The sequence below is a fragment of the Salvelinus fontinalis genome, chromosome 32, assembly GCF_029448725.1.
Source record: "Salvelinus fontinalis isolate EN_2023a chromosome 32, ASM2944872v1, whole genome shotgun sequence".
Classification (NCBI taxonomy): Eukaryota; Metazoa; Chordata; class Actinopteri; order Salmoniformes; family Salmonidae; genus Salvelinus; species Salvelinus fontinalis.
Window position 1 is genome coordinate 35,216,862 of NC_074696.1, and position 22,513 is coordinate 35,239,374.

Consider the following 22,513-nt stretch of genomic DNA (forward strand, 5'->3'; position numbering starts at 1 on the left):
ATCTAAAGGGGGAATGAGATAATGTACCTGTAAGTATATGGATGAGCGATGGCCGAGCGGCATAGGCAAGGTGCAATAGATGGTATAAAATACAGTATATACATGTGATATGAGTAATGTAAGATATGTAAGCATTATTAAAGTGGCATTATTTAGAGTGGCATTGTTTAAAGTGACTAGTGATTCATTTATTAAAGTGCCCAGTGATTGGGTCTCAATGTTGGCAGCAGACTCTCTGAGTTAGTGATTGCTGTTTAGCAGTCTGATGACCTTGAGATAGAAGCTGTTTTTCAGTCTCTCAGTCCCAGCTTTGATGCACCTGTACTGACCTTGCCTCTATAGTTTGACATTGAGAAGCCATAAAATGGCACTATCATCATGATTCCTTATAGACGGACATCATGTATTGTAGCAACAAATTAGATCCTTTTTAGGGAACGCGTTTACTGTACATTATGTCCTTGGGGGTCCGTCATATGTATGTCAGAATAGACTGTGCCACCATAGCCATCTGTGCCGAATACCTTTGGAAATAGGAACGTAGATGAATTATACGATGACTAACCCCCATACAATGTAAAGTACTTTGAGACCTAGGCCTTGAACGTTATATAAATGCATTCCATCCGTGATTCACCCTGTTAACCTTAGAGATCTTGTAATATATAAGCAGTAATTTGGTACAGTGAGCTGTACTACCTCAGTCAACTATGAGCCTTATAGACTCAGGTCAGGGACAGCCACTGTATGATACCTTGCATATCTGATCTGAGGTCAGAGCAGTGGAACATGTAGGAGGCAGCATGTTGGACACAGAGATAAATAAATGTATTAAATTAATTATGATTATGCAATGATTCATTTCTGATGGCGGTGAGCAAGGTAGAGACTCAATCATAGAAGTAGTAAATATAACATAATAAAGTGATTGTTACGACTTCCGCCAAAGTCGGTTCCTCTCCTTGTTCGGGCGGCGTTCGGCAGTCGACGTTACCGGTCTTCTAGCCATCGCCGATCCACCTATCATTTTCTATTTGTTTTGTCTTGTTCTCTCACACCTGGTTTACATTCCCTCATTACTTGTCGTGTATTTAACCCTCTGTTCCCCCCATGTCTTTGTGTGAGATTGTTTGTTGTAAGTGCATGTGCACTTCTGACTGGTTTTGCGACGGGTTATTTTACCCGTATTTTGTTGTTCTGGGTACAGCTTGGTTTTGAATTATTAAAGTGCTCCAGTTGTTACCCACTTCTGCTTCCCTGCAGCCAGTTACGCACCGCTTACAGTGATCTTATTTCTATGAGCTCAATTAAAATCTGTTCAACTCTGACTCAAGAGATAGAGGAATTTGAGAGTGCCGAAAGAGAAAGAGATTTTATCCAAACTTTAATACTACACTCTTCCAGCACAGCGGTCTGAAAGAAGTAAAGAAGTGGGAGGTTTGGGTTAGGAGGCTAGGCTTTTGACTGTGAGGTTGCAGGTTCAGTTCCCAGACACTGTGTGTCTCTGTCATTGATCAAATAAGCCTAAGAGGTGAAGTATGGGAAATGCCTAGGTGTCTGTGAAGTTCTAAAAACTTCAAAACGAAAAGTCAGATCACGCCATTTTATTGGCAGAACTATTGCTGCAGTGCATGTGCAACACAGTGCTATAACATCTTCTAGTACAGGTTTTTGTTTTAGTTTTTTTGTATCAAGCTAACTTTTTAGGTCTCACAACTGTAGGGCCAAGAGCCAAACTAAGAGATGGCATCAGTTTGAATCAACTAATATATTTTCCTTCGTTTCACCTAAACCCTATTGATATTCAAAACCATGTCCGTCTCCAGTGTGCACGCTGTAGTTGAAGTTTGGTTTTAAGCGAGCTTGATAAATGTGCCGTATGGATTACTTAACCAAAGACTTGATTCAAGAGAGGGACTTTACATCACATTATGCTCCTATTTCCCATTACCCCCTCCACAACATTAAAGACTGTCACGATCGTCTATGGGTGAGAGAGAGGACCAAGGCGCAGCGTGTGCAAAATACATCTTCTTTTATTTAGAAGAGAGAAAAAAACACGAAACGAACAACTATACACAAACTAACAAAATAACAAACTGACGACCGTGAAGCTATAAAGACAAATAGTGCTGACACAAACACTACACAGACATTTACCCACATAAACCTAGAGCCTATGGCTGTATTAAATAGGGTTCCCAATCAGAGACAATTAATGACATCTGTCTCTGATTGAGAACCATTCAGGCAACCATAGACACAGCTAGACACCTACACTAAACACTAACCCATCTACTCTACTTAACCCCCTAAACCATACAACCACCCTAGACAATACAAAAAACACATACCTTCCCCATGTCACACCCTGACCTAACTAAAATAATAAAGGAAACAAAGACTACTAAGGCCAGGGCGTGACAGTACCCCCCCCCCCCCCCCCCCCCCCCCCAAGGCTCGGGCGCGGGATGAGGCCCCCACTCCACCATTGTCAATACCCGCTTTGGTGGCGCCTCTGGAGCGGCGGCCCTTGTAGAAAGTCCCGGACTGAAAACCATCCCAGAGGGCGCCACCGGACGGATGGGTAGCTCCGGACTGAGAGGTAGCTCCGGACTGAGGGGGGGTAGCTCCGGACTGAGGGACTGCAGCTCCGGACTGAGAGGTAGCTCCGGACTGAGGGGGGGTAGCTCCGGACTGAGGGACTGCAGCTCCGGACTGAGGGACGGCAGCTCCGGACTGAGGGACGGCAGCTCCGGACTGAGGGACTGCAGCTCATGGCTGGCTGACGGATCTGGCTGCTCATGGCTGGCTGACGGATCTGGCTGCTCATGGCTGGCTGACGGATCTGGCTGCTCATGGCTGGCTGACGGATCTGGCTGCTCATGGCTGGCTGACGGATCTGGCTGCTCATGGCTGGCTGACGGATCTGGCTGCTCATGGCTGGCTGACGGAAGGCTCTGACTGCTCATGGCTGGCTGGCGGAAGGCTCTGGCTGCTCATGGCTGGCTGGCGGAAGGCTCTGGCTGATCCTGTCTGGCGGAAGGCTCTGGCTGATCCTGTCTGGCGGAAGGCTCTGGCTGATCCTGTCTGGCGGAAGGCTCTGGCTGATCCTGTCTGGCCGAAGGCTCTGGCTGATCCTGTCTGGCCGAAGGCTCTGGCTGATCCTGTCTGGCGGAAGGCTTTTGCTGCTCCTGTCTGGCGGAAGGCTTTTGCTGCTCCTGTCTGGCGGAAGGCTCTGAAGGCTCATGGCAGACGGGCGGCTTTGCAGGCTCAGTACAGACGGGCGGCTTTGCAGGCTCAGTACAGACGGGCAGTTCATACGGCGTTTGGCAGACGGACAGTTCAGACAGCGTTGGGCAGACGGGCAGTTCAGGCGCCGTTGGGCTAACGGGCAGTTCAGGCGCCGTTGGGCAGACGGGCAGTTCAGGCGCCGTTGGGCAGACGGGCAGTTCAGGCGCCGTTGGGCTAACGGGCAGTTCAGGCGCCGTTGGGCAGACGGGCAGTTCAGGCGCCGTTGGGCAGACGGGCAGTTCAGGCGCCGTTGGGCAGACGGGCAGTTCAGGCGCCGTTGGGCTAACGGGCAGTTCAGGCGCCGTTGGGCAGACGGGCAGTTCAGGCGCCGTTGGGCAGACGGGCAGTTCAGGCGCCGTTGGGCAGACGGGCAGTTCAGGCGCCGTTGGGCAGACGGGCAGTTCAGGCGCCGTTGGGCAGACGGCAGACTCTGGCCGGCTGACGCACAGGACTCTAGGGACACACAGGAGGCTTGGTGCGTGGTGTAGGCACTGGTGGTACTGGGCTGGAGACACACACCATAGAGCTAGTGCGTGGAGGAGGCACAGGGCTCTGAAGACGCACAGGAAGCCTGGTGGGTGGTGTAGGCACTGGTGGTACTGGGTTGGGGCGGGGAGGTGGCGCCGGAAATACCAGACCGTGCAGGCGTACTGGCTCCCTTGAGCACTGAGCCTGCCCAACCTTACCTGGGTGTATGCTCCCCGTCGCCCGACCAGTGGGGGGAGGTGGAATAACCCGCACCGGGCTATGTAGGCGAACCGGGGACACCATGCGTAAGGCTGGTGCCATGTAAGCCGGCCATGTAAGCCGACACACAGGGACTGGCAACAGGTGGTGCTACACAATATGGTCCCAGGTGGCTAGTTTGTTCATTTATTTTGTAAAGGGCAACAAAATCAATCAACGGGATTGAACAAAGGGCCCATCTCTCAATCTTGAAAGCAATGAGGAAATAGCACAGCTTGCGCCCAGATTGTGCACCTGAATCCTTTGTGTTAATCTCTCTGTTCTTTCTTTCTTTCTTTCTCTCTCTCTCTCTCTCTCTCTCTCTCTCTCTCTCTCTCTCTCTCTCACTCTCTCTCTCTCTCTCTCCCCCCCCCTCTTCTGTGGCAGGTGTTACTGGCTTGGTTCAAATTGATGGAGAAGGCGATCGGGAGATTGACTTTGCCTTGTGGGACATGACCGATCTTGACTCTGGGGTCTTTCAGGTAGGCACTGACTGCTCCTCTAGCAAAATGGTGGTTAGGCACAAACACACACTGGCACATAAATACACATTCACACTCTGTAGCTGTGTTCTTTGTCCTCTTCCAGTGCAGCAGCTATAAAACCTGCAATGACATGCACTTTCGTTCAACACCCAAAGTGAGGCTAACCATCTATCCTGTGTATCTCCAGATCGTATCCGTCTACAACAGCACCCTGAAGGAGTTGGTTCCAGTGCCGGGCATGAAGGTCCAGTGGCCGGGGGGCGCCCCGCCCCAAGACATCCCCGACTGTGGCTTCAAGAATGACAAGCCTGCTTGCTTAGCACGTATGCACTGAAGAACAAATATGTATATTTGCATATGAATAAACAAAACCCCCAGGAGATTTTATAAACACTGAGAGAAACATTAAAATGTTGTGCTGCTCACAATTAGGGCTGTTGCGGTGGCCATATTTACACCACACCGGCAGTCGTGATGATAGGAGACAAATATCCTGTGACCGTTGATCACGGTAATCTCAATCCAAAACTTTGCAAATGAATGGCGCTGATGGGTAGCCTACCAAACTTGCTAATGGCCCTTGCTAATGACCTGGTACTCAACGCTCAGCATGCTTTTTGCAGTTTGGAAGAGTTTGTGCAAATATTATGATGACATTTTGTGACGTTTTTGATCATTTTGGACTTCGGTAAGGATTTTTACGTCAAAAATAATGACAGATTTCTTCAGTTATCTTAGACTAATTCTAACTATTTTGAGGAAGTGTATGCTGGCTATGGCATCTTAAAATGGTCAAACAGTACTATTGCCGATTTTGTTTCTCATTCGGTTCGACTAGCCGACTTTGGCTAGCCACCAGCCGAACTGAAGCATTCTGACTCCTTCAGAGTGCTGTTACGAAATGGACACGGTAAAGCCCGGACCCGTTATGCATAGATTTTTTAAACCTGTTCCGAAAGGACCAAAGGGACAAACTGTCGAATACGAGTGAAGGAAGCAGCAGAAATTGTTTTGCCAATTGCCAAATGTTTTTCTACTTTATTCAACCGGAGCCATGGAGAAAGGGGGAGAGAGAGAGAGACAAAGAGCGAGCAGCTGTAGACTATTAGGAGGAGTGGAGGCCGTTTGGTGTGTGTATGTGTGTGTGAGTAACACACGGGAAGCTCAGAGCACCATGAGGCACAGAGGGAGAGACCGCAACCACTTATCTCATGCTACACTAACTTCTTGCTAGTTATTTATCATCCCATCTGGGTACATAGTAGCTGTCTTCAATCAAAATCAAGTCAAATGTATTCATATAGCCCTTCTTACATCAGCTGTTATATCTCGAAGTGCTGTACAGAAACCCAGCCTAAAACCCCAAACAGCAAGCAGTGCAGGTGTAGAAGCACGGTGGCTAGGAAAAACTCTCTAGAAAGCCCAAAACCTAGGAAGAAACCTAGAGAGGAACCAGGCTATGAGGGGTGGCCAGTCCTCTTCTGGCTGTGCCGGGTGGAGATTATAACAGAACATGGCCAAGATGTTCAAATGTTCATAAATGACCAGCATGGTCAAATAATAATAATCACAGTAGTTGTCGAGGGTGCAACAAGTCAGCAACTCAGGAGTAAATGCCAGTTGGCTTTTCATAGCCGATCATTGAGAGTATCTCTACCTTTCCTGCTGTCTCTAGAGAGATGAAAACAGCAGGTCTGGGACAGCAAGCACGTCCGGTGAACAGGTCAGGGTTCCATAGCCGCAGGCAGAACAGTTGAAACTGGAGCAGCAGCACGGCCAGGTGGACTGGGGACAGCAAAGAGTCATCATGCCAGGTAGTCCTGAGGCATGGTCCTAGGGTTCAGGTCCTCCGAGAGAGAGAAAGAAAGAAAGAGAGAAAGAGAGAATTAGAGAGAGCATACTTAATTTCACACAGGACACCGGATAAGACAGGAGAAATACTATAGATATAACAGACCGACCCTAGCCCCCCGACACATAAACTACTGCAGCATAAATACTGGAGGCTGAGACAGGAGGGGTCAGGAGACTGTGGCCCCATCCGATGATACCCCCGGACAGGGCCAAACAGGAGGGTATAACCCCACCCACTTTGCCAAAGCACAGCCCCCACACCACTAGAGGGATATCTTCAACCACCAACTTACCATCCTGAGACAAGGCCGAGTATAGCCCAACAAAGATCTCCGCCAGGGCACAACCCAAGGGAGGGCGCCAACCCAGACAGGAAGACCACGTCAGTGACTCAACCCACTCAAGTGACGCACGCCTCCTAGGGATGGCATGGAAGAGCACCAGTAAGCCAGTGACTCAGCCCCTGTAATAGGGTTAGAGGCAGAGAATCCCAGTGGAGAGAGGGGAACCGGCCAGGCAGAGACAGCAAGGGCCGTTCGTTGCTCCAGAGCCTTTCCGTTCACCTTCACACTCCTGGGCCAGACTACACTCAATCATATTACCCACTGAAGAGATTAGTCTTCAGTAAAGACTTAAAGGTTGAGACCGAGTCTGCGTCTCTCACATGGGTAGGCAGACCATTCCATAAAAATGGAGATCTAAAGCCCTGCCTCCAGCTGTTTGCTTAGAAATTCTAGGGACAATTAGGAGGCCTGCGTCTTGTGACCGTAGCGTACGTGTAGGTATGTACGGCAGGACAAAATCGGAAAGAAGCAAGGTAGGAGCTAGGAGCAAGCCCATGTAACACTTTGTAGGTTAGCAGTAAAACCTTGAAATCAGCCCTTACCTTAACAGGAAGCCAGTGTAGGGAGGCTAGCACTGGAGAAATATGATAAAAAATGTTGGTTCTAGTCAGGATTCTAGCAGCCGTATTTAGCACTAACTAAAGTTTATTTAGTGCTTTATCCGGGTAGCCGGAAAGTAGAGCATTGCAGTAGTCTAACCTAGAAGTAACAAAAGCATGGACTTTTGGACAAAAAGTTTCAAATTTTTGCAATGTTACGTAGATGGGAAAAAAAGCTGTCCTTGAAACAGTCTTGAAATGTTCGTCAAAAGAGAGATCAGGGTCCAGAGTAACGCCGAGGTCCTTCACAGTTTTATTTGAGACGACTGTACAACCATCAAGATTAATTGTCAGATTCAACAGAAAATCTCTTTGTTTCTTGGGACCTAGAACAAGCATCTCTGTTTTGTCCAAGTTTAAAAGTAGAAAGTTTGCAGCCATCCACTTCCTTATGTCTGAAACACAGGCTTCTAGCGAGGGCAATTTTGGTGCTTCACCATGTTTCATTGAAATGTACAGCTGTGTGTCATCCTCATAGCAGTGAAAGTTAGCATTATGTTTTCGACTGCATCAAACTGAAAGCAGCTAGCTAGCTAGGCTAATTGAGTCTAGCCATAACATTACTGAGCTTTTCACCGCCCTACAGTTAGCTACACATGTTTCTATTTTTTTTCACCTTTATTTAACCAGGTAGGCCAGTTGAGAACAAGTTCTCATTTACACCTGCGAACTGGCCAAGATAAAGCAAAGCAGTGCGACAAAACAAAAACACAGAGTTACACATGAGATAAACAGATGTACAGTCAATAACGCAATAGAACAATCTGTATACAGTGTGTGCAAATGAAGTAAGGAGGTAAGGCAATAAATAGGCCAATAGTGGCGATGTATTTACAATTTAGCCATTTACACTGGAGTGATATGTGTGCAGATGAGGATGTGCAAGTAGAAATACTGGTGTGCAAAAGAGCAGAAAAACAAAACCAAATATGGGGATGAGGTAGGTAGTTGGTTGGATGGGCTATTTACAGATGGGCTGTGTACAGCTGCAGCGATCGGTAAGTTGCTCTGACAGCTGACGCTTAAAGTTGGAAGGAAAGGCGGCCAAAGGGGGTGTTGGCTTTGGGGATGACCAGTGAAATATACCTGCTGGAGCGTGTGCTACTGGTGGGTGTTGCTATGGTGACCAGTGAGCTGAGATAAGGCGGAACTTTACCAAGATGACCTGGAGCCAGTGGGTTTGGTGACGAATATGTAGTGAGGTCCAGCCAACGAGAGCATACAGGTCGCAGTGGTGGGTAGTATATGGGGTTTTGGTGACAAAACGGATGGCACTGTGATAGACTGCATCCAATTTGCTGAGTAGTGTTGGAGGCTATTTTGTAAATGACATCGCCGAAGTCAAGGATCGGTAGGATAGTTGGTTTTACGAGGGTATGTTTGGCAGCATAAGTGAAGGAGGCTTTGTTGCGAAATAGGGAGCAGATTCTAGATTTAACTTTGGATTGGAGATGCTTAATGTGAGTCTGGAAGGAGAGTTTACAGTCTAGCCAGACACCTAGGTATTTATAGTTGTCCACATATTCTAAGTCAGAACCGTCCAGAGTAGCGATGCTAGTCGGGCGGGCGGGTGCGGGCAGCAATCGGTTGAAGAGCATACATTTAGTTTTACTAGCATTTAAGAGCAGTTGGAGGCCACGGAAGGAGTGTTGTATGGCGTTGAAGCTTGTTTGGAGGTTTGTTTACACAGTGTCCAAAGAAGGGCCAGATGTACAGTTGAAGTCGGAATTTTACATACACTTAGGTTGGAGTCATTAAAACTCATTTTTAAACCACTCGACAATTCCTTGCTAACAAACTATGGTTTTGACAAGTCGGGTTAGCACATCTACTAGTAATTTTCCCAAAATTGTTTAAAGACAGATTATTTCATTTATAATTCACTGTATCACATTTCCAGTGGGTCAGAAGTTTACATACAGTAAGTTGACTGTGCCTTTAAACAGCTTGGAAAATTCCAGAAAATGATGCCATGGCTTTAGAAGCTTCTGATAGGCTAATTGACATAATTTGAGTCAATTGGAGGTGTACCCGTGGATGTATTTCAAGGCCTACCTTCAAACTCAGTACCTCTTTGCTTGACATCATGGGAAAATCAAAAGAAATCAGCCAAGACCTCAGAAAAAAATTGTAGACCTCCACAAGTCTGGTTCATCCTTAGGAGCAATTTCCAAACGCCTGAAGGTACCACGTTCATCTGTACAAACAATAGTACGCAAGTATAAACACCATGGGACCACGCAGCCATCATACCGCTCAGGAAGGAGACGTGATCTGTCTCCTAGAGATGAACGTACTTTGGTGTGAAAAGTAAAAATCAATCCCAGAACAACAGCAAAGGACCTTGTGAAGATGCTGGAGGAAACAGGTACAAAAATATCTATATCCACAGTAAAACCAGTCCTATATCGACAAATCCTGAAAGGCCGCTCAGCAAGGAAGAAGCCACTACTCCAAAACCGCCATTAAAAGCCAGACTACTGTTTGCAATTGCACATGGGGACAAAGATCATACTTTTTGGAGAAATATCCTCTGGTCTGATGAAACAAAAATAGAACTGTTTGGCAAAAATGACCATCGTTATGTTTGGAGGAAGAAGGGGGGGGGCTTGCAAGCCGAAGAACACCATCCCAACAATGAAGCACGGGGGTGGCAACATCATGTTGTGGGGGTGCTTTGCTGCAGGAGGGACTGGTGCACTTCACAAAATATATGTCATCATGAGGCGTGAAAATGATGTGGATATATTGAAGCAACATCTCAAGACATCAGTCAGGGACTTAAAGCTCGGTCGCAAATGGGTCTTCCAAATGGACAATGACCCCAAGCATACTTCTTAAGGACAACAAAGTCAAGGACAACAAAGTCAAGATATTGGAGTGGCCATCACAAAGCCCTGACCTCAATCCAATAGAAAATTAGTGGGCAGAACTGAAAAAGTGTGTGGGAGCAAGGAGGCCTACAAACCTGACTCAGTTACACCAGCTCTGTCAGGAGGAATGGGCCAAAATTCACCCAACTTATTGTGGGAAGCTTGTGGAAGGCTACTCGAAACGTTTGACCCAAGTTAAACAACTTAAAGGCAATGCTACCAAATACTAATTGAGTGTATGTAAACTTCTGACCCACTGGGAATGTGATGAAAGAAATAAAAGCTGAAAGAAATCATTCTCTCGACTATTAGTCTGACATTTCACATTCTTAAAATGAAGTCGTGATCCTAACTGACCTAAGACAGGCAATTTTTACCAGGATTATATGTCAGGAATTGTGAAAAACTGAGTTTAAATGTATTTGGCTAAGGTGTATGTAAACTTTCGACTTCAACTGTAAATAGAATGGTGTCGTCTGCGTAGAGGTGGATCAAAGAATCACACGCAGCAAGAGCGACATCATTGCTATATACAGAGAAAAGAGTGGGCCCGAGAATTGAGCCCTGTGGCACCCCCATAGAGACTGCCCGAGGTCCGGACAACAGGCCCTCCGCTTTGACACACTGAACTCTATCTGAGAAGTAGTTAGTGAACCACGCGAGGCAGTCATTAGAAAAACCAAGGCTGTTGATTCTGCCGATAAGAATACGGTGATTGACAGAGTCGAAAGCCTTGGCCAGGTCAATGAAGACGGCTGCACAGTACTATCTTTTATTGATGACGGTTATGATATCGTTTAGGACCTTGAGCGTGGCTGAGGTGCAGCCGTGACCAGCTCAGAAACCAGATTGCATAGAGGAGAAGGTACGGTGGGATTCGATAATGGTCGGTGATCTGTTTGTTAACTTGGCTTTCGAAGACTTTAGAAAGGCAGGGCAGAATGGATATAGGTTATAATGGATATAACAGTTTGGGTCTAAAGGATCTCCCCCTTTGAAGAGGGGGATGACTGCGGCCGCTTTCCAATCTTTAGGAATCGCAGACGATACGAAAGTGAGGTTGAACAGACTAGTAATAGGGTTTGGCGGCAGATGATGGCGACAGATCATTTTAGGAAGAGAGGGTCCAGATTGTCTATCCCAGCTGATTTGTAGGGATCCAGATTTTGGAGCTCTTTCTGAACATCAGCTGTCTGGATTTGGGTGAAGGAGAAGCGGGGGGGAGGGGGGGGGGGCTTGGGCCAATTGCTGCGGGGGGTGCGGAGCTGTTGGTTGGGGTAGACAGGTGGAAAGCATGCTTAGTCAAATTCTCGATTATCGTGGATAACATAACAACTCCACTCTGATTATAGCGTAAATAGCAGCCTACCTGTTGGCTTTTGGTCATTGTAACTATTCTTTCTCATTTCTGTCATTTAATTCCATCTTTCGTTGATTAGATATCCCCTAACTTTATTGCTACAAAGCATAGCAGCAATGCAGTTGTCTCTCTCTCCCTGCTGGAAGGGAAAGGATCAGAGCTCATGCCTTTTTTTTGCAACTTTTTCCAAATCATGAATATAGAGTTGCATCAAATCAAATACATTTGCATTTGTCACGTGTGCCGAATACAACAAGTATAGACCTTACGGTGAAATGCTTACTTACAAGCCCTTAATGCAGTTCAAGAAATAGAGTTAAGAAAATATGTAATAAATATCTTTATTTAGTGAAGTTCTAAATAACTTTATGAAGTAAAGTAAAAAAAAAGTAACACAATAAAATAACAATGACGAGACTATATACAGGGGGTACCGATACTGAGTCAATGTGTGGGGGTACAGGTTAGTCGAGGTAATTTGTACATGTAGGTACGGGTAAAGTGACTATAAATAGATAAGAAACAATGAGTAGCAGCAGTGTAAAAAAAACGGGGGGGTCAATGTAAATAGTCTGGGTGGCCATTTGATGAGTTGTTCAGCAGTCTTATGGCTTGGGGGTAGAAGCTGTTAAGGAGACTTTTGGCGCTCCGGTACTGCTTGCCGTGCGGTAGCAGAGAGAACAGTCTATGACTTGGTTGACTGGAGTCAATTTTGACAATTGACAATTTTTTGAGCCTTCCTCTGTCACCGCCTAGTATATAGGTCCTGGATGTCAGGAAGCTTGTCCCCGATGATGTACTGGGACGTACGCACTCCCCTCTGTCGCGCCTCACGGTCAGATGCAGAGCAGTTGCCATACCAGACGGTGATGCAACCGATCAGGATGCTCTCGATGGTGCAGCTGTATAACTCTTTGAGGATCTGGGGACCCATGCCGAATCTTTTCAGTCTCCTGAGGGGGAAAAGGTGTTGTCGTGTCCTCTTCACGACTCTCTTGGTGTGTTTGGACCATGATAGTTTGTTGGTGATGTGGACACCAAGGAACTTGAAACTCTCAAACCGTTGCACTACAGCCCAGTCGATGTTAATGTGGGCCTGTTTTGCCCGCCTTCTCCTATAGTCCACGATCAGCTCCTTTTTTGTCTTGCTCACATTGAGGAAGAGGTTGTTGTCCTGGCACCACACTGACAGGTCTCTGACCTCCTCCCTATAGGCTGTCTTGTCAGTGATCAGGCCTACCACTGTTGTGTCGTCAGCAAACTTAATGATGGTGTTAGAGTCGTGTTTGGCCATGCAGTCGTGGTTGAACAGGGAGTACAGGACGGGACTAAGCACGCACCCCTGAGGGGCCCCAGTGTTGAGGTTTAGCATGGCAGATATGTTGTTGCCTATCCTTACCACCTGGGGGCGGCCCATCAGGAAGTCCAGGATCCAGTTGCAGAGAGAGGTGTTTAGTCCCAGGGTCCTGAGCTTAGTGATGAGCTTTGTGGGCACTATTGTGTTGAACGCTCAGCTGTAGTCAATGAACAGCATTCTCACATAGGTGTTCCTTTTGACCAGGTGGGAAAGGTCAGTGTGGAGCGCGATTGAGATTGAGTCATCTGTGGATCTGTTGGGGCGTTATGCAAATTGGGGTGGGACTAGGGTTTCCGGAATGATGGTGTTGATGTGAGCCATGACCAGCCTTTCAAAGCACTTCATGGCTACCAACATGAGTGCTACAGCGCGGTAATCATTTAGGCATGTTACCTTCGCTTCCTTGGGCACAGGGACTATGGTGGTCTGCTTGAAACATCAAATCAAATTGTATTGGTCACATAAACATATTTCGCAGATGTAGTGAAATGCTTGTTTTCCTAGTTCCAACAGTGCAGTAGTATTTAAAAACGATGCACAATACACGCAATCTAAAAGTAAAAGAGTGGATTTAAGAAATATATAAATATTAGATCAAGCAATGTCGGAGTGGTATTGACTAAAATACAGTAGAATAGAATACAGTAAACACATATGAGTTGAGTAAAGCAGTATTTAAACATTATTAATGTGACCAGTGTTCCATTATTAAAGGGGCCAGTGATTCCATGTATATAGGGCAGCAGCCTCAAAGGTGCAGGGTTGCGTAACCGGGTGGAAGCCGGCTAGTGATGGCTATTTAACAATCTGATGGCCTTAAGATAGAAGCTGTTTTTCAGTCTCTCGATCTCATCTTTGATGCACCTGTACTGACCTCGCCTTCTGGATGATAGCGGGGTGAACAGGCCATGGCTCGGGTGGTTGATGTCCTTGATTGTCTGTTTACCCTTCCTGTGACATCTGGTGCTGTAGGTGTACTGGAGGGCAGGTAGTTTGCCCCCGGTGATGCGTTGGGCAGACCGCACCACCCTCTGGAGATACCAGGCGGTACCAGGCGGTGATACAGCCCGACAGGATGCTCTCAATTGCGCATCTGTGAAAGTTTGTGAGGGATTTAGGTGCCAAGCCAAAAACATGTACGTATTACAGACTCAGTCAGGGTGCGGTTGACAATGTCAGTGAAGTCCTGTAGCATAGCATCGGCGTCATCCGACCACTTCCGTATTGAGGGAGTCACTGGTACTTCCTGCTTTAGTTTTTGCTTGTAAGCAGGAATCAGGATGATAGAATTATGGTCAGATTTGCCAAATGGAGGGCGAGGGAGAGCTTTGTATGCGTCTCTGTGTGTGGAGTAAAGGTGGTCTAGAGTTTTTTTTACTCTGGCTGCACATGTGACATCCTGGTAGAAATTAGGTAAAACGGATTTAGGTTTGCCTGCATTAAAGTCCCTGGCCGCTAGGAGGGCCGCTTCTGGATGAGCATTTTCTTGTTTGCTTATGGCCGGATACTTCTCATAGATATGGCTTTATACAGCTGCGTCATGCAGCCCTTATGTTTTGATTTCAAAGAGATTCTCAGGTTTAGAAGCCTATCATAACTAATTAAATAATGGATTTTATTTTGATGGCTATATTAAATGGATTTATTTACTTGTTTTAGCAACTTATATTATTTGGTTATTTTTACCTACCTTAGCTGAATGCACATGCTATAAGTGGCTATGGATAAGAGTGTCTGCTATATGACTAAAATGTAAATGTATTTATTTTATTTATTTAACCTTTATTTAACTTGGCAAGTCAGTTAAGAACAAATTCTTATTTGCAATAACGGCCTACTCCGGCCAATCACGGACCAAGCTGGGTCAACTGTGCTCCTCCCTATGCGACTGTAGTAGCTATATGAACAAAACCTTGCCATATGCTACACATAATGTCAGATGTTATTGAATTTGGCCCTGGGTATAACTTCATAGAATTCAGTAACATAGTTTGTTCTTTCCTCCCAGGGACTGTCACTATGCACCAGATGGTGGCCATCGTTGTGTGCTTCATCTTCATCATCATCGTCACCGTCACCGTCTTCATCTACAGGTCAGTGGTGCCCCTTTTTTTACCGTACAGTGTACCCCTTCCCTGAGCAAGACACTGGTCGATGGTTATGGGTTCTGATGCCACCCCTCCACTCCCGACCTCTCCTCCACCCATCCTCTATCGCTATCGCCATTCTGTTCACTCTCTTCCCATTCTCTGCACATCTTTCATTTTCTCTATTTTATCCCCCCTATCTCTTCCTCTTCTGTTTGTTTTTCTGCCTTTAATCTCTACAATCATGGTATGTTTTTGCCTCCCTGTTTAACTTTCTTACCCACATTGTTACTCTGTCTATCTCTCTCTTGTCCTCTTCACCCTACGACTCTCCTCTTTTCACTATCTTTCTTCCTCTGCCCTCTTTTTCCTTACTCTTTCTTTACACATTACAGGGAGATCACTGCCAGGCCAAGAAGGAACGAATCAAAGTGTTTCTGTCTCCTCTTCAGTGATGACTCACCACCAGGGTCATGTTCATTAGGCACCACACAGAAATAAACAGACAGAAACAGTGAGGGACTACCTGGACCTGTTTAATAAAAACATTCATTTTCGTTTTCCATTGAAATGTGTTTTTATATATTTACCTCCAACCCCGTGTTTGCCCTTTGACCCTTTCCTCTGGCCTGTTTCCAGCTCCATCAGTCTTGCAGCTGAAAAGGTCACTTGCTTTAATGCTTGTCGTGTCTTGTGATGAAATTGTTTAACATTGAGTGCAAGTCCAGGTGAAAGTATACCTTACTTTCTAAATAATTGTTTTCTCTGGAGGAATATCAGGCCTAAGGTCGAAGTATATTATGTCTCGTATCAAATATAAAAAAGCAATATGTTTTTACATTTTCTAGAGATTTATGTTCACTTTGATAGGTGAAAAGTGAAGCAGTTCAAGTTCAGTTACATATTCTAGCCAATAATTATGCTGAAGTCACTTTGTGTTTGATATAAGCTATCCTCAATCTTTACTTTTGTCTGATATTTCCGATATTTCACATTTTATTAAAGGAATACTTCGGAATTTTGGCAATCAGGCCCTTATCTACTTCCCCAGAGTCAGGTGAACTTGTGCATACCATTTTTATGTTTCTAGCGCTAGCACAATTGCTAACTAGCGCTAGCACAATTGCTAACTAGCGTTAGCGCAATGACTGGAACTCTATGGGTATCTGCTAGTGTGCTATGGGTATCTACTAGCACTCTAGCAGATAACCATAGACTTCCAGTCATTGTGCTAATGCTAGTAAGCATTGGCTCATGAAAGTAACTTCCTTTTTACTGAACACAGAGGCATACACATTTTATCCACAAGTTAATCTGACTCTGGGGAAGTAGATAAAGGGCCTCATTGCCAAAATCCCAAAGAATCCCTTTAAATGTGCTGTAAAATTACACAGACCCTTTTTGCACTTTTTTTTCACGTTATAAAATACAGCAATGTGTAGTACATTTGAATAGCACATAGCCGTAGACGAATACATTTATGAATTTTTATTTTCATATTTTTACTGTATGAATGACTTAGTCTAAAGATTACTAAATCTATGTGAAGTGTATCTGTAAATGTATTGCTTGAAGTAAATGGAAGCTACTCTATGATGTGTTTGTATGTTCATAGATTTAAAAAAACAACAACAACATAAATGTGTTATTACTACACATGAATAGTGACTTTTTGACCTCTTCTTACATAATGTTCCATTACAGCAAAGAATGTTAGATCAAGCACAGGAGGCTGCTGAGGGGAGGACGGCTCATAATAATGGCTGGAATGGAGTGAAAGGAATAGTATCAAACACATGGAAACCATGTGTGTGACGTGCTTGATACCATTCCATTGATTCCGTTCCAGCCATTACTATGAGCCCGTCCTCCTCAATTAAGGTTCAACCAGCCGCCTGTGATATCAATGAACATGTCTGAACAACTTCACACATACAGCACTGTTGGTGAATGATGACACGATTAAGTTGTATTCACAAATTGAGGGGCGACACTCCAATCAGGTCACCCACTATAATAGAGCTCAAATCACAGATATTAATCTCTATCCAAACTCAATGAATTAATCCCATCCCCAATGCTATAGTTAGTTTGCATTTGTTTCTGAGAAATGTGTGTGTGAATACAGTTTGTAGTGGGTGGTGGGTGATAGAGGTTCTGATTTTGGAGTGTTGATGGCCTGTGTGGGTAGAGGTTCAGTCCTACACCGTGTACACTCACGCTGAAACACATCCATCCCTCTCCTTAATCTCTGTCCTTTATTCTGGATTCTCATTCTCTCTCCCTCTTTCTCTTTATTGATTTCTCTTTCTCCGTCGCCCTCACACAATTTTTGTCTTCCACCATCCTCACCTCCTTTCTCTACTCTATCCTTCTACCTATTTCTCCTTCTCTCTCTCTCTCTCTCTCTCTCTCTCTCTCTCTCTCTCTCTCTCTCAAGCCTCCTCTCCATCACCCTTTGTCTCCCTTTCTCTCACCTTCCACCTTCTCTTTCTGTTTGTTCCTCTCTCACCCCCCCTACACCCTCTCCATCAGGAAACTGAAGTTGGAGAATGAGTTGGCTGCTCAGCTCTGGCGGGTGCAGTGGGAGGACGTGCAGATGAGTGACCTGGAGAAAGTGATGCGCAGGGCCTGCAGCAGACTCACCCTGTCTCTGGTACTGCACGGAGAAACACACACATACAGTATATAGAGGCTTGAAATACAGTACACCTACACACTTACACAGGGAAGCACACTGTGTTGAAAAGGACACTGTTCTCATTCCCTCTCTATGTCTCTATATGGTCCACAGAGAGGCTCCAACTATGGCTCCCTCCTGACCATGGACGGAAACTTCCAGATCTACGCCAAGACTGGCTACTACAAGGTCTGTCCTTTTACACAGGGATTGTTGTAATAGACTGACAATGCTTATGATGTTTGCTTTATTAAGGATGTGTGTAGTGATACCTACACTAGTTGGATACATAAAGGCTTCATAAGCACTACATAAATGCTTCACAAATCATCTATAAACGTATGACATACTCTATATATCAGGGGTTCTCAAACTTTTGGGGGGGCTGGGGACCCCTTTTACGATAGCAAATTCATCAGGGACGCCTCATAGTCAGAACACAACTGGAGTGAGATACAAATATCATAAAAGGAGTATGATTATGACTCTGGGAGTGCAGGGCCGGACCAACCAAGTCTCGGGCCCTGGGGATGACATTTAAATCCCGCCTCTAAGAATCTGAGAGAAAATGTTGCCGTTTTCAAGCTAATTTCCTGCAGTTTGACACATTTTGTCATGGGGCAGAGAGATTTTTTTTGTTGATTCAGCTTTGAAGGATATTTAAAGCTCATATCCTGCAATTCCATGTATTTTGCCATGAGGCAGAGAGAAAACTTTATAGTTTTGAAGCTTAAATTACAGTGCATTTATGTTTTAAAAAACTTTTTTTTTTAAGTATTCAGTTAAAACCTTGATAATTGGTTGAGAACCGTGGATACCAATAACCCTGTGACCCTCCCAGGCCCATGTTGCCTTGGGTTAATAACGTACATTGTAGATGAATAATATTACATTGTATTGCAGTACGCCCTCTAAACGTATTCCACAGATCCCTTTGCCAAAATTAGTTAAATCTGTTGTTGTTAGTAATATTCACAAAAAAAATATCTGTCCGCGGACCCCCCTGCAGTACCTGGAACACACTTTGAGAACCTCTGCTATAAACGGTGTATAAACATACATAGTGTGTTATGTCACATTTGGCAATTCGCTCTACAGTAGGAATAATTATGTCACCCTTTATTAACCATTTAAAGTGTATGACATACGCTTACAGATTATTTGTGATGCATTTATGTAGTGCTTATGAAGCCTTTATGAATGCTATATAAAGCCTTTATAAGTTTCACTTTGTTTAAAATGGGACCCAATATTTGCCAGTGATAAGTGTTCGTCCCGGGATTCTGATAGGCTTCACCTGGGCATTTGCATCGTTTACATCCTTGGAGTCGGAATTACAAGTTAATTACAATCCTTTTACATCACCCCATATTACTGACGGACACAGATAGTAAAATAATGGTGAAATATTGTGTTAATAAATGTGTCCTCCTTTCCAGGGAAACATTGCGGCCATTAAGTACGTCACTAACAAGAAGCGCATCGAGCTCACCAGGATGGTGCTCTTTGAGCTTAAACATGTGAGGGTTTTATTCAGTAGGCTTGTAAACATGTTGCCAGAGCAACAATGTCCTTTCTATTATTTTGTCTACTCATTATGTTGTAAGGTGTATACTTTTCTCAGGTGTAAATGCTTTTGTATGTTGGTGATTATGTATGCAGTTGCTAGTATGTTGGTGATTATGTATGCAGTTGCTAGTATGTTGGTGATTATGTATGCAGTTGCTAGTATGTTGGTGATTATGTATGCAGTTGCTAGTATGTTGGTGATTATGTATGCAGTTGCTAGTATGTTGGTGATTATGTATGCAGTTGCTGGTATGTTGGTGATTATGTATGCAGTTGCTGGTATGTTGGTGATTATGTATGCAGTTGCTAGTATGTTGGTGATTATGTATGCAGTTGCTAGTATGTTGGTGATTATGTATGCAGTTGCTAGTATGTTGGTGATTATGTATGCAGTTGCTAGTATGTTGGTGATTATGTATGCAGTTGCTAGTATGTTGGTGATTATGTATGCAGTTGCTGGTATGTTGGTGATTATGTATGCAGTTGCTGGTATGTTGGTGATTATGTATGCAGTTGCTGGTATGTTGGTGATTATGTATGCAGTTGATAGTATGTTGGTGATTATGTATGCAGTTGCTAGTATGTTGGTGATTATGTATGCAGTTGCTAGTATGTTGGTGATTATGTATGCAGTTGCTGGTATGTTGGTGATTATGTATGCAGTTGCTGGTATGTTGGTGATTATGTATGCAGTTGCTAGTATGTTGGTGATTATGTATGCAGTTGCTCGTATGTTGGTGATTATGTATGCAGTTGCTAGTATGTTGGTGATTATGTATGCAGTTGCTAGTATGTTGGTGATTATGTATGCAGTTGCTAGTATGTTGGTGATTATGTATGCAGTTGCTGGTATGTTGGTGATTATGTATGCAGTTGCTGGTATGTTGGTGATTATGTATGCAGTTGCTAGTATGTTGGTGATTATGTATGCAGTTGCTGGTATGTTGGTGATTATGTATGCAGTTGCTAGTATGTTGGTGATTATGTATGCAGTTGCTAGTATGTTGGTGATTATGTATGCAGTTGCTAGTATGTTGGTGATTATGTATGCAGTTGCTGGTATGTTGGTGATTATGTATGCAGTTGCTAGTATGTTGGTGATTATGTATGCAGTTGCTAGTATGTTGGTGATTATGTATGCAGTTGCTAGTATGTTGGTGATTATGTATGCAGTTGCTGGTATGTTGGTGATTATGTATGCAGTTGCTGGTATGTTGGTGATTATGTATGCAGTTGCTGGTATGTTGGTGATTATGTATGCAGTTGCTAGTATGTTGGTGATTATGTATGCAGTTGCTGGTATGTTGGTGATTATGTATGCAGTTGCTAGTATGTTGGTGATTATGTATGCAGTTGCTAGTATGTTGGTGATTATGTATGCAGTTGCTAGTATGTTGGTGATTATGTATGCAGTTGCTAGTATGTTGGTGATTATGTATGCAGTTGCTAGTATGTTGGTGATTATGTATGCAGTTGCTGGTATGTTGGTGATTATGTATGCAGTTGCTGGTATGTTGGTGATTATGTATGCAGTTGCTGGTATGTTGGTGATTATGTATGCAGTTGCTAGTATGTTGGTGATTATGTATGCAGTTGCTAGTATGTTGGTGATTATGTATGCAGTTGCTAGTATGTTGGTGATTATGTATGCAGTTGCTAGTATGTTGGTGATTATGTATGCAGTTGCTAGTATGTTGGTGATTATGTATGCAGTTGCTAGTATGTTGGTGATTATGTATGCAGTTGCTAGTATGTTGGTGATTATGTATGCAGTTGCTAGTATGTTGGTGATTATGTATGCAGTTGCTAGTATGTTGGTGATTATGTATGCAGTTGCTAGTATGTTGGTGATTATGTATGCAGTTGCTAGTATGTTGGTGATTATGTATGCAGTTGCTAGTATGTTGGTGATTATGTATGCAGTTGCTAGTATGTTGGTGATTATGTATGCAGTTGCTAGTATGTTGGTGATTATGTATGCAGTTGCTAGTATGTTGGTGATTATGTATGCAGTTGCTAGTATGTTGGTGATTATGTATGCAGTTGCTAGTATGTTGGTGATTATGTATGCAGTTGCTAGTATGTTGGTGATTATGTATGCAGTTGCTGGTATGTTGGTGATTATGTATGCAGTTGCTAGTATGTTGGTGATTATGTATGCAGTTGCTGGTATGTTGGTGATTATGTATGCAGTTGCTAGTATGTTGGTGATTATGTATGCAGTTGCTAGTATGTTGGTGATTATGTATGCAGTTGCTAGTATGTTGGTGATTATGTATGCAGTTGCTGGTATGTTGGTGATTATGTATGCAGTTGCTAGTATGTTGGTGATTATGTATGCAGTTGCTAGTATGTTGGTGATTATGTATGCAGTTGCTAGTATGTTGGTGATTATGTATGCAGTTGCTGGTATGTTGGTGATTATGTATGCAGTTGCTGGTATGTTGGTGATTATGTATGCAGTTGCTAGTATGTTGGTGATTATGTATGCAGTTGCTAGTATGTTGGTGATTATGTATGCAGTTGCTGGTATGTTGGTGATTATGTATGCAGTTGCTAGTATGTTGGTGATTATGTATGCAGTTGCTAGTATGTTGGTGATTATGTATGCAGTTGCTAGTATGTTGGTGATTATGTATGCAGTTGCTAGTATGTTGGTGATTATGTATGCAGTTGCTAGTATGTTGGTGATTATGTATGCAGTTGCTGGTATGTTGGTGATTATGTATGCAGTTGCTGGTATGTTGGTGATTATGTATGCAGTTGCTGGTATGTTGGTGATTATGTATGCAGTTGCTAGTATGTTGGTGATTATGTATGCAGTTGCTAGTATGTTGGTGATTATGTATGCAGTTGCTAGTATGTTGGTGATTATGTATGCAGTTGCTAGTATGTTGGTGATTATGTATGCAGTTGCTAGTATGTTGGTGATTATGTATGCAGTTGCTAGTATGTTGGTGATTATGTATGCAGTTGCTAGTATGTTGGTGATTATGTATGCAGTTGCTAGTATGTTGGTGATTATGTATGCAGTTGCTAGTATGTTGGTGATTATGTATGCAGTTGCTAGTATGTTGGTGATTATGTATGCAGTTGCTAGTATGTTGGTGATTATGTATGCAGTTGCTAGTATGTTGGTGATTATGTATGCAGTTGCTAGTATGTTGGTGATTATGTATGCAGTTGCTAGTATGTTGGTGATTATGTATGCAGTTGCTAGTATGTTGGTGATTATGTATGCAGTTGCTAGTATGTTGGTGATTATGTATGCAGTTGCTAGTATGT

At 44.0% G+C, this 22,513-nt stretch overlaps 1 protein-coding gene across 2 annotated transcripts in view; it reads left to right on the forward strand.

Annotated features, from left to right (window-relative positions):
- The window catches only part of LOC129831162 (atrial natriuretic peptide receptor 1-like), a 119,384-nt gene that overhangs the window by 81,476 nt on the left and 15,395 nt on the right, over positions 1-22,513 (forward strand). For both annotated transcript variants that reach the window (XM_055894248.1, XM_055894247.1), the window contains exons 6-11: positions 4,408-4,502; positions 4,693-4,828; positions 14,901-14,985; positions 17,515-17,635; positions 17,774-17,848; positions 19,099-19,179. In XM_055894248.1, the coding sequence (XP_055750223.1) occupies positions 4,408-4,502; positions 4,693-4,828; positions 14,901-14,985; positions 17,515-17,635; positions 17,774-17,848; positions 19,099-19,179 (593 nt within the window). The remainder of the gene's footprint in view (positions 1-4,407; positions 4,503-4,692; positions 4,829-14,900; positions 14,986-17,514; positions 17,636-17,773; positions 17,849-19,098; positions 19,180-22,513) is intronic.